At 25.6% G+C, this 11,896-nt stretch overlaps 1 protein-coding gene across 1 annotated transcript in view; it reads left to right on the top strand.

The window, feature by feature from the left end:
• The first annotated feature begins 797 nt into the window (after positions 1 to 797).
• Positions 798 to 11,896, top strand: part of LOC145846770 (polycystin-1-like) — a 54,788-nt gene continuing 43,689 nt past the window's right edge. The window contains exons 1-8 of the mRNA XM_082953385.1: positions 798 to 954; positions 1,012 to 1,136; positions 2,626 to 2,755; positions 3,368 to 3,465; positions 6,033 to 6,186; positions 6,442 to 6,579; positions 10,835 to 11,048; positions 11,170 to 11,359. Coding sequence (XP_082809511.1) covers positions 1,012 to 1,136; positions 2,626 to 2,755; positions 3,368 to 3,465; positions 6,033 to 6,186; positions 6,442 to 6,579; positions 10,835 to 11,048; positions 11,170 to 11,359 — 1,049 coding nt within the window. The 5' untranslated portion in view covers positions 798 to 954. The remainder of the gene's footprint in view (positions 955 to 1,011; positions 1,137 to 2,625; positions 2,756 to 3,367; positions 3,466 to 6,032; positions 6,187 to 6,441; positions 6,580 to 10,834; positions 11,049 to 11,169; positions 11,360 to 11,896) is intronic.

Below are 11,896 nucleotides of genomic sequence, written 5' to 3'. Positions count from 1 at the left end.
TATTTGTAAAAGTCATTTAAAATAGTAAGGTGAATAAAAGTAAAACCTTTCTTTAGTGTGACTAAAACTAAAACCAAAATATTATTCAAATGTCACTAAAACTAAAACTGCGGCCCGCGAAGACTTTGGAAACTTGAAATTTGGCCCGCGACCACCAATTGCCTGCCGACCCCTGAATTAGACTAAGTTTTTTTTTTTTCAAATATATTTTACTTTTTGAGACTTGGCCTTTATAAATAATTTGAAAATGTAAATTTTCCAAATTTTAATTGTCGTGCACCCATAAAACATAGGTCATAAGAATTCCTGTAAATTACACATGCTTATTAATCTTTTAATTTTTTCTTGAAACTTTACGTTTTTCGGAAACATTACAAAAGTTAGAATAGTTTAAGAGGAGAATTTTAGTAGTAAGAAAACAGGGTTATTATATTCAAGTTTAGCTAGCTTTTTCCGCTATGCAATACTAATTAAAAACATATTCTGAACTTATTTTAGCTTAGAGTCAGTAAACTAGAAGTTTTATAAAGTGTGACTATAATTTAACTTAACACACACCAATTGTTATAAAAATGTTAAAACAACTCATTGTTTGTAACATTAAACACATTAAAAACGTGAAATCATAAAATATTTAACTTGAAGTTTAGTAACGCTCCATATAGTAATAAGCTAATGCTATATAATAAGTTCCGAATCATGTTCTAAATAGATATTTTTCAAGATAAAACTTAATTTGTATATTACCTACTTCCTATTCAACTTATATATCTTATAACACCAACTAAATAGAGCACATACACTTGGACTGCAAAGAAAATAAGCGTGTTAGATGGTACTTCTGCTAGTTTTCCATTAAATGAAAGAACAACAACAACAGGTGCTAGTGGAAGATATCTAGTTGTAAGAACTGGTGAACTTTTACCGTTTTATGATTACGAATTCACACTAACTGTGAGTAATTTTTTCCTCATTTGCTTTCTTTATCTTGAAAATTATATTTTGCACTAGATGAGCGACTCAGATTCTACTGGAGTTTCAAAATTGATTTTGCACGCAAACAAACCACCTAGTAATGGAGTATGTCAAATGAAGTATGAAGGGGAACATGTTTATGTACTTGAAACGCTTGTAAGGTATAGTAAATTGATGTTTTAAATAAGTCTAAATTTATTAGCTGCTCAAATAAAAACAGTTAAGAATTAGTCTGTTAAATTCGTAAGGAAATTTCTTATACATCTGAAAAACAACTAACAAACGAACTTTATTTATAGCTTTGAAATGAATTTAAAGTTTAACGTTTAATTTTTTAAACGTTTCTATTGTTGTATACAATTATAGGTTGTAAAGCTATTTTATAAAAAACTAAAAAATATTATATCACAACTTTATATAATTTTAAAATTTGTATTATTATTTATAATGTATGTTATTATTAACGATAATTTTATCCAATAAAAAGTATATTTAATTTAAAAAGGTTTTCAATTAATGAAAACTTGATTTCTCTGTCATCCAAAATAGCTTTAAATATAAAAAAGACAGAAAAGGTTTGTTTTCTTGATAAAAGTTATGATGTAAACACACTTTATTAACTACAAATATTTCACTATTATGTATATAAAGTATGTAAACATTAATATTTTATTCAATTAGTTAAACTATTTATGTTTAGTGTAAATAGTTTGATGTTTAAACATTAAACTTGAAACATATATAAAGCAGTCTTGTTTTTATTTTAAATATATAATGCACTGTTTTATTTATAAAGCATTGAGTACCATTATACAAAAGTTAAATATTATTTCATTAAAATTAAAAATTAATATCTATAATTTTGTTTTTTTACAACTGTCAATAACTTTTTTTTTATTAATAGTACTATTTTTTTTAGTTTCCCTACGCCTCCCACCTACATATTATTTATTTACTTTTATAAAATTTGTACAAATGTGTTATGTTTTGTAAACAATAGTTATGAAAATCAACAAAAAAATTTCCTTTTAGTTGTAGTTTTTTGTATAAATGGTTTTATTACTTGAAATTAAAAAAGTCGTTTTTTGTGTGTAGTAAGTTAACGCTTTTTATTTTAAACACATAATTTATTTATTTAAACATTTAGTTTAAACGTTAAATTTATTTCTTTCTAAATTAAGTTTTGTTTATGCATGTTTTCTTTTTTTGTCCTGTTCAAGTGGCTCCGATTTTAATGCCTGAGTCCAACATTGCACAATAAACGATATAATAATGATTATATAATAATAATTTTAACATTAGCAATAATTATAATAGCATAGAACAAAGTACTTATAAATGATTAAGTATTAACAATGTTAAAAAACATTTTCATATAATAGAAAATATTATAAAAAATTTAAACAAAGTTTGAGTTTGATTATTATTTTTTATTTTTAAGTAGTCACTGTATTGTTTAAAACTAAATGATGGTTCTTCTTAAAAGTCTTTTGAAAATTTGAAATCAAAATTTTATAGATTTTATTGTTCCAGTTGGACTAATAAAAGTTTGTTATTTTTTTTTATTTCTAAGTAGTCACTGTACTTTTTAAAACTATATGATGGTTTTACTTAAAAGTCTTTTGAAAATTCGTAATCAAAATTTTATAGATTTCATTGTTCCGGTTGGACTGATGAGAGTTTGTCTCCCTTTATATACACTATTATTGCAACACGTCAGAATGGTGCTTCAAAAGACGACAGTTTTGTTCTTTATAAAGGAACATCGCCAACTTATGAGGTTTTGAATTTATAACTATACTAGATAAAAAAAAATTAAAATAAACATTGATATTTAGATATATAAAAAACATTCTAGTATTGTAGACTAATTTTTCTATGATTATTGTTACTGCTAAAATTTGGAAGAAGAAATTAATCTATTTTCACTGGTTTTAAAAGTTTTAAGTTTTTAAATGTCATCAAAATTGTCTTAACATTTAGTACAATCAGAAATTTAATTTTTAAGCCATAAATATGAATAATCATGATTATTAATAAGCATAACTCACTTTAAGTAGCACTTTTAGGTTTTATTTTTTATTAGAGCTTACAATAGTTTTTTTTTAAAGTCTTTATAATTTAATATACTGTATGTATATTTACCTAAACTAATGAAAAGGTCTTGTTTTATGCTGCTCTTAATTAACAATAAGTCACATACACTATCAAAATCTTTCTTCCGAAGTGTTTTTAGTACTTTGTACAAAATCTGGGTGTAATTCTATTTTTACTTTACTAAACACTCCTTAACATGAAAAACTATAATAAGTTTTAAGAATTAACTACGGTTCATAAAACGCGCTTTGACAATATTAAAAAAGTTACAGTTTACGATATGCTTACACAACAGACTTATTTACCTCTTGGAACTGAAGGTAGCGACTATGGAGTTGATATACAAGTACTAGTTGAAGATGAATTAGGAACCTTCAATGTTGGGCTTAACAAGTAAAAAATATGAAATTTTTCATGCAATTAAATTATTCTAAACCTTCAAAAGAGGTATTGTTAATTAAAAGTTTTGTTTTAATTTAAATAGCTAAAACCTCATATATATCAGATTTTGTATTTGAATTCAAATGGTATTTAATCTTATGAAATTAACAAGTTCAAAAATAGAAATGGCTTTTTTTTTAATTTGAGAAAAATACTGTTTTACATATTTAAATTCAAAAAAGCAGTAAAACAAGAAAAAAGAATATAGATAGTTTTCTGTTATTAATGTAAAAAAAATGGTATAATTTTTTAGAGTAATAAGTTGTTTAACATGGTCATACTTAAATTTATTAACCAGTAGTTAAAAACAAACATCAAGGGAATGGTGGTTGTGTCACAATTAATTATGTTTTAATGTTAATTTTAGGTACGTCCAGCTTAAAATACAATTAATATAAATGGTATTAACTAAACTCAGTTTAAAATATAACTGATCATAACGTAACTATATTCAAGAACTAATTACTTTGAATTTTTTAACTTTAGATTTTGTTACAAAAAAAAGGTTGAAAAGTGTTTGTCAGAAAATATATATTATTAATACTGCTTCCTTGATTTAAAATATGCAAGATAGTATTTGATTTCAAATTTCTATTTAAAAATACCACGAACAAAATAGTTTAGAAAATGTTTTTTTTTTGCAACGTTTAGTATAAATAGAAACATATCTGAACATTTTTCATTTTATTTTTCAAAAACTGTAAATCTCAAAAATCGTCCTTAAAATTTTATTTCAAAAACAAAAATTTACCATTTATAATTGAAAAAAGTAAAAACATAGCTTTGGTTTTTTTTTAGTTTTTGCGTTTAGAATTTAATTAATTTAAGTACTCTTCTAAATCTAATTTGACAAAAATGCTATATTTGTAATTTTAAATTTATAAATAACTTGTAGACTAAAAAGTATGTATTACACACAGTTTACTATAAAAATTCTTTTATGCACTTTATGTAACCAATAAAGATCTACCGGATCTAGGATAAGGATCCAACTGGATGCGGCTTTTTTTGTCAAGATCCAGATCCGGCTGGCTCCTAATTAAAAAAAAGTCTAGATGCGGCCAGATGTTGATTTAAGATTGATTTCGTTCCATTAAGGTCCGGATTTAATAATTTAAAAAGAGTAATACTAACTTTTTTATAGAAACATAACGTATACCCTGAAAAAAATTTTTAATACAATTTATAACAAAAAATCTCTAGAAAGACACAAGTAAACCATCTAGCATAAATAAATCCACAATATTTATATTTTTTAAACTTTTAATGATGCTAACCCTATGGGCGTTTGGTTATCTTTGGGTTTTAAGTTTGTAGGATCTGCAGTGCAATCAACGGCTGGCTTTCTCTTTTTCCCCTGATGTGTGACTTTAAAAAAATATTTATTATTTATGTTTGTGGCTGATAAAGTCTAAGGCTGTTTATTGGACGGCATTGCCTAACTTCAAACTTGTTTATGTAGATTTTTAGTCTAATTATCTTTTTTATCGTGGACATTTTATTATTTCTCTAATAAGGTAATGTATCTTAGGTAAGTACAGTGCTTATTCACTTATCCGGACATGTTGGGCAAGAGTTTTCTTTAAAAGTGTCCGGATAAGTACAAATTTTTTTTTATACAACAATAAAACAACTGTATACAATGCAATGCATTATAAATAACAAAAGCGTTACAGTAAAAACAAACAGTAATTATGAGTAAAAGAAAGCAAAATTATAAGTGTTAAAGCTAAATTTTAGGTTAATTTATTTAGTTGCTTTTTCTAAGGTGGATAAACATCAGACTTGCTAGCCTTCTGCAACGATATACGTTTTTTGAGGGTCAACCAAGTAAAATTCAACATTTATTATTCCATCGGCCCTAACTTTTAATTAGAAAAAGAACTTTTTTTAAATTAAATTTATATTTAAAAACAAAAACAAATTAATTAAAATGAAAACTATGTAGACCTATCTTTAGTTTTTACAAAGTTTGAGTGTAAGCTTTAATAGTATTATTTCGTCAAAATAATGAACTGGATTGCAGTATTTATAAATACACTTCAAATTTTTATACAGCATGAAAGATTAAATATTTGTAGTTAATATTTTTTTTTTTTTGAGTTTTTCTGAAACTGTCAGGATATGTGAGCGTCCGTATAAGTGGTAAGCACTGAACTAAATAAAATAGCTTTTTTTTTTCAATTAAAAAAAAAAGTTTAAAGTTCAGTTCAACATAGTTTTAGATTAGCTGAATCCTTTCGGATACTAATTTTTGTATCCGGGAAGTCACTAGTAATCAATTAAACTATCAACTAAACGTAATATGAACTATTTATTACAATTAAGTGTTTTTGTTTTCAAATTAACTGTTAAGAAAAACCTTATTAAAAAGTATCTAAAATTGTGTTACGTAAAACAGTTTACTAAAGCTTCGGCTTTATTTTAACTGTATAAATTGAGTAACAGACTATTAATTAAAAAAATGAATTCATACAAGTTAGTATAAATATTTCATAAAATAATAAAAATATTTTTAGATCAATTGATGTTCGCCTTAAAACAGAAGGTAATGTGAATGCGATTGAATGGCTTGAAAATAAAACGAGAATTGAGCTTTTTGAGTTGGAAAAAACAAGTGACCCACAGATTGTAGCTGACTACATAACAGGACTTGTAACTGTTCTTAATCAGGTTTGTTTACTATTAGTCGTAATGAAATTAAAGTTTGTTTAAATTAATATAAATGTTTAATAATAAATACTGATGGCGCGAGGCATCTCAACTTTGTTGATGAAGTAAATAAATAAATAAGAAAATAATTAAATGAAGTGAATAATTACTGGTTATAAATGTTTAATATAGTAGTTAGCTAACTAAACGATTATGTATGTACATATTTCTACAATTGTTTTATAAAGCTATTAAGTATTGTTTAATTCTTTTCAGAACTTGGAAACTTCTTCGAATACTCAAACAACTAGTAGGGAAGAAATAAGAAAGAATATAACACAAGCGGTAACATCACTTGACACTAATACTTTTGATGAAATTAGGCAAGTCAGTGCAGTATTCAAACAATGTCTGGTAAGTTATTAGTTCGTTCGCATTTAATATTACAATTTTTATGAGTAAATTAATTAGAGTTTAAGTTAATTTTTTTAATTATTCAACAAAAACTTTTAGGTTAGTTTTATATTTTTATGAATAACTGACATATATTTATTTAATTATACAATAAGATATACAAGACACACAATTTCAATAAAACTAGATATATTTCGAGCAGTTCTCATTAGTAGAGTACAAAGCTAACAAGTAATAAGATTTTACAAACTTATATAGTAACCAAGTATATTTATTCTTTCAAAAATTTATTTTACAAACTAAGTTTCGGTCAAAGACCTCTTCAGTGCTTAAATAAATCTTATTCAAATAGAGATCTCTATTTGTTTTCTTAAAACCAAAACATATAATAGTAACCAAGTAATCATAAAGTAATCAAGAGATTAATAAAAGACAAAAGCAATTAGTAACAGTTAAAGTCTTTTAAGTTTACTTACGTTATAATTGATCTACAGTAAAACTAAACATAAATAAAATGAAAACAAAACTTATAAAGTATTACGAAAAAAAAGAAACAGTATAGTCAAAATATGTTTGCTTGCATAAAACAGCTTTCCTTAACAAAATACAAATGGCCTCTAATTTAATCAAATCGGAAACATTACTACAGGTTTTAATAATTTTAAATCTATTATGTTATAACTTTTTTCACAAATTGAATTGTTAACCTAATGTTCTGCAATAGATGAGCTTTTAAATGTATTTAAAACCTTGACCGGTATATCATCTTTCTTATCTGAAAAGCAAAAATTCTCTACATTTTTTGGTGCATGCTTTTTATCCTTTTCCTTAGTTGCCTTGTTGTGCATCCAATATAGCTTGCTTTACAACAGCAGCTGTATTGGTAAATTGCCATACTTTTATTTAAGTTTGATATTGGATCCTTACCACTTGGTGTTAATAATGTTTAGAGGTGAAAACAATTCTAGGGTTTGCTGCATAATAAGTATTTCTTATTAATTGTCTAGTCTTCTTTTCTAACATTTCTGAGTTTTTGTTAATGAATGGAATTTTTAAAGTAACTACAAGATCTTCGGTCCTATTGCCTTTTTCAAATGTAAATGAATTGTTTTATACTAACTCTTGTGGGTAACCGTTTTTGTTTAGTAGTAACTTATCTGTCTGATCTAACTTAGTTGCACGATGAGAAAAAGTTGTCATTAGATTTAATTTTCTATTTAAACCACAGTTTGATTAAAAATTCAAATAACAACCTGTAAAATTTTTCTTTCCGTACACCGAAGTTAAAAATCTATTTTCTACTCGTTCAACTTGTATGTCTAAAAATGCAAGTTCGTTATTGTTTTCTTTTTCCATTGTTAAACTGATAGAATTATGAACATTATTCAAAATATTGAAAACTTAAAAACTTATAAGGGTTTGTTTAGAAGGGTAGGGGGTTTAATGGTTGACTCATGGCTAAGAGGTCTTTGGCTCTGAATGCGAGCACTCTTAGCCCGAGTTTGAATCATAGTGTCTGGAAGACACTCTGGATTTGAACTGACTCGTGACATAAATTAAATTTACTTTAACAAAAACTATTTAATAATATAAAATAAAAAGCAGTTGGGACAAATTTATATGCTAAAAACTCAAAAGTAAACCAATTTGCAAACTAACCTAAAATGAATAAAGTAGCTAAAATTAGACAAAAGTTACAATAAAAAACTCAGGTTTGAAAAAATCAGTAGAATTTTATAAACTGTTATAAAATTCTAAAACAATATTATCAAAAAATCAAGAAAACACTTATATTTGTCTAATGTCAATTTAAGTAACTTGGTTTTAAAAAAGTCAATAAAATTTTATAAATAGTGTTATAAAATTTTAACTAGCACACAGGAAAAGGTGAATCAACTGGACGACAATCAACTCCACTCCAATTCTTTCCTCAGAACTCAGACTCCTGTCTCTGACAATGACTCAGCTCACAGTAGTGATTGCTCAGAGTGATGACAGTTGTTATAGCAACCAATTTCAAATTTCTTATAGTATAACTTGTAAACATCTCATTTGTTGTTGTTTATAGCTTGCCCAACAACAGAGTGTTTCCAATTGAAAAATATAATAATATAATTAAATAACGTTCCGTTACAAATTCACTCCTAAGTTTCTCGTTTCAAACTAACACAAAACAATCATCAACATACCTTAGGTACAAATAATTATTTATGAAAGTTTACAACTTTTAATTCAATATAACCCATAAATATATTAGCCAATGTTGGTCCCAAGGGGGATCCCATGGCTATCCCGTCTTGTTGTGAATAAATTAAGGAATTAAAACTAAGTTTAATTTTTTTAGAGTTTAGTTTTACTGTAGATCAATTATAACAGTGGTTCCCAACCTTTTTGATTCCCCACACCCCTAAAGTCTCTTAATTTGATCTCGCACCCCTAACATTACATGCTATAATTATTTATTAATAATTTGATTATAAATCATTGATTTCATTAATTAATAATTTGTATTTTAATTTTTATGATAGTGTACTATATTAACAAAAATAAGATACTTGGAAATTTAAAAACATAACAAACTATATTCAAGCAAGTTTTATCTATTTTTTATAAGGTAGAAAACATCAGAACTCACTCTTCCTACTGCAATGATAAACGATTTCCAAGATTTAAAAAAATATTAGAAGTGAGGAAAAGACACTAGAAAAGTAATAAATATTAGGCTTAAACTTAAAACTAAACTCATTATACATTTTGTTATGAATATATGTACTTAAAAAATAAAAATTAGCTATTCTAAGTTAAGCTTATGTAATGTTTTATTTTCAAAACTATTAGCAGCTAGGAGGTTTCAAAATAATAAAGATTTGAGATAAAATTTTAAAAAGTTAAAAAATATTTAGTCTTAAATTGTACAAAGATATGTATAAAAGCAAATACAAGAAAATTTTGTATGCTTACAACATAAATAGAAAAATGTAGATTGAAAAACAGTTTAAGTTCAAAAAAGGAATGAATAGAAATAAAGTTGATGCATTGAATACTTTTGCTGATCTATAAAAATTGGTTTCACTGAAGCTAAAAACAAGTTTTCTTAAATGTTATAACATACAGGAGTTGCTGTGAACTTTACAATTGGCTGATGTTAAATCTTTAAGCACCACTTTCTGCACAACTAAGCTTAAAAAAAGATTACATTATAAATGTAATAGACTTAACAGAACCTGTTCTTAACAGCTAATAAAAAGCCTGCTGAAGATACTAGTTTTTATATAAGTATTTCAATTAAAATAGATGCTAGCTCATAAACTGTTTTAAACAATTAATGTCCAGTTAAGAAAATAAAACATTTAAAGAACAGATGATTAAAATTCACAGGTGTAAAACTCTAAGAAAGCTTTATTGAAATGTTAATTCTAAACTAACAGCTAATAAATGAAATTAGTAAAATGAATTTACTTCTAGAAAAGCGCTCTTGCTCTATGACGTATTAATAAAATTAATTTATTCAGAAAATTAACACTAACTTCTTTTTATAACAAAATTTACTTTTTAAACTTTATCAGAGAGTGAAAATCTCCTTATTTATCATACAAAAATTAAAAGCTATCTCGCACCCCTGGTTGGGAACCCCTGAATTATAACGTAAGTAAACTTAAATCATTTTTACTGTTACTAATTGCTTTTGTCTTTTATTAATCTCTTGATTACTTTATGATTACTTGGTTACTATATAAGTTTGTAAAATCTTATTACTTGTTAGCTTTGTACTCTGCTGATGAGAATTGCTCAAAATATATCTAGTTTTATTGAAAATGTGTGTCTTGTATATCCTATTGTATAATTAATGGTCATTTGTGTTCCAATATATTTTTATTTTTAAATTTTAATTTAGGATTTGTTTTTTAATTTAAAAATTCGAATATTCAATCATTAATTTTTTTAAACTTTATCTCAGAGTCATTTTCTGTTATTCAGCTTATAATTTTTAGCAGGAAAAGCTTTGAATTAAATTGCGGCTACCATTATCTAAAGCAGTAATTTAATTTAACAAGTAGGTATTAAGTTTGCCTAGAATGTAGTTTTCTACATAATACTCAAGTTTAGTTCATTTCTTAATATAGTACGTTACTTTGTCTGGTTATATTTATTTTTACAGTTAATAAACCAAAGTGCAATTTTTAGATGTTTCTTATTAAGTTACTTATTTAAATAAATGTTTAAAAAAATATATCAAAATAATTTTAAAACATAGAGCGTACCGTCTGAGCTGCAAGATAAGGAGTTGCAGGCAACCGGTGTCAATAAATTACAAGAAATTTCAGTTCAAATTCAGACGTACAACATTGAAACGAGCGAAACACGATATCTCGAAGTAATTAGTGACCTTATGGATTCCGTTAGCTACATGATAGATTCTGTTAACTATCACTATTACACTACTGGAGAAGCGTTTATTGATCGATTAGGCTAGTATTTTAAAGACAAGTGTTATGGTTTTTCATTTAAAAATGCAGCATATATAAATCTTATTTAGGCATTATCTTGTTAGGTTTTTAAATAAAAAAATTTACTAATAATTTTTAATAGATGAATCAAATGATACTGCGCTATATAGCGAAGAGCATAGAAAAGAGCTTATGTCAGTTTTAATGACTTCAGTGGTACAGCTAAGCAATAATGTATTACTTAGCAAAGTAGAAGGGGAAGAAGCGACATACATTAATACTACCTTATTTTCTTCATATGGAAAAAGAACTACTACATCTAATATGAATAGGTATATGCTAATGATCACGATTTCCTATATAGTAATATACAAGTGACTATACTTACAAAAACTCCTTTTTTTTAGTATTTTAAAAATTTGAAAATGATGTTATACTGATCTCACCAAGGTTCCTTTAAGATCTCAAATTCCATTAAACTAAGATGTTGAAAAAATACATTAGATTTTAATCTACTTTATGGGTTAAAATTCTAAACGAAATCAACACAAACTTAATTTTGTAACACTAAATCTGCACATGAAGCTGCTAGTAAGCCAGAAAAATAGTAGCCTATACACAAGTCCAACTAAAAAAGATAGTTCCAGCTGAATTAGAACCTTTTTAGCTGAAAGAAGATATAGGAAAGACAATATTAAGTTTATTTATTAAACTTATATATAATAGCACTTGTTTTTGCATTTGTTTTTAAAGATATATGCACGTATGAATATATATGTTTAATTAAACTGTAAAAACCAGACATACAAAAGCTAAGCTACTACACGATGAAATAAGTTATGGTTACTTTGATAAGTACAAATATACTT

The sequence above is a fragment of the Thalia democratica genome, unplaced genomic scaffold (genome assembly GCF_965202585.1).
Source record: "Thalia democratica unplaced genomic scaffold, ktThaDemo2.hap1.1 HAP1_SCAFFOLD_612, whole genome shotgun sequence".
Classification (NCBI taxonomy): Eukaryota; Metazoa; Chordata; class Thaliacea; order Salpida; family Salpidae; genus Thalia; species Thalia democratica.
Note: the sequence above shows the minus strand (reverse complement) of the source record. Positions and strands in the feature narration are given on the sequence as shown.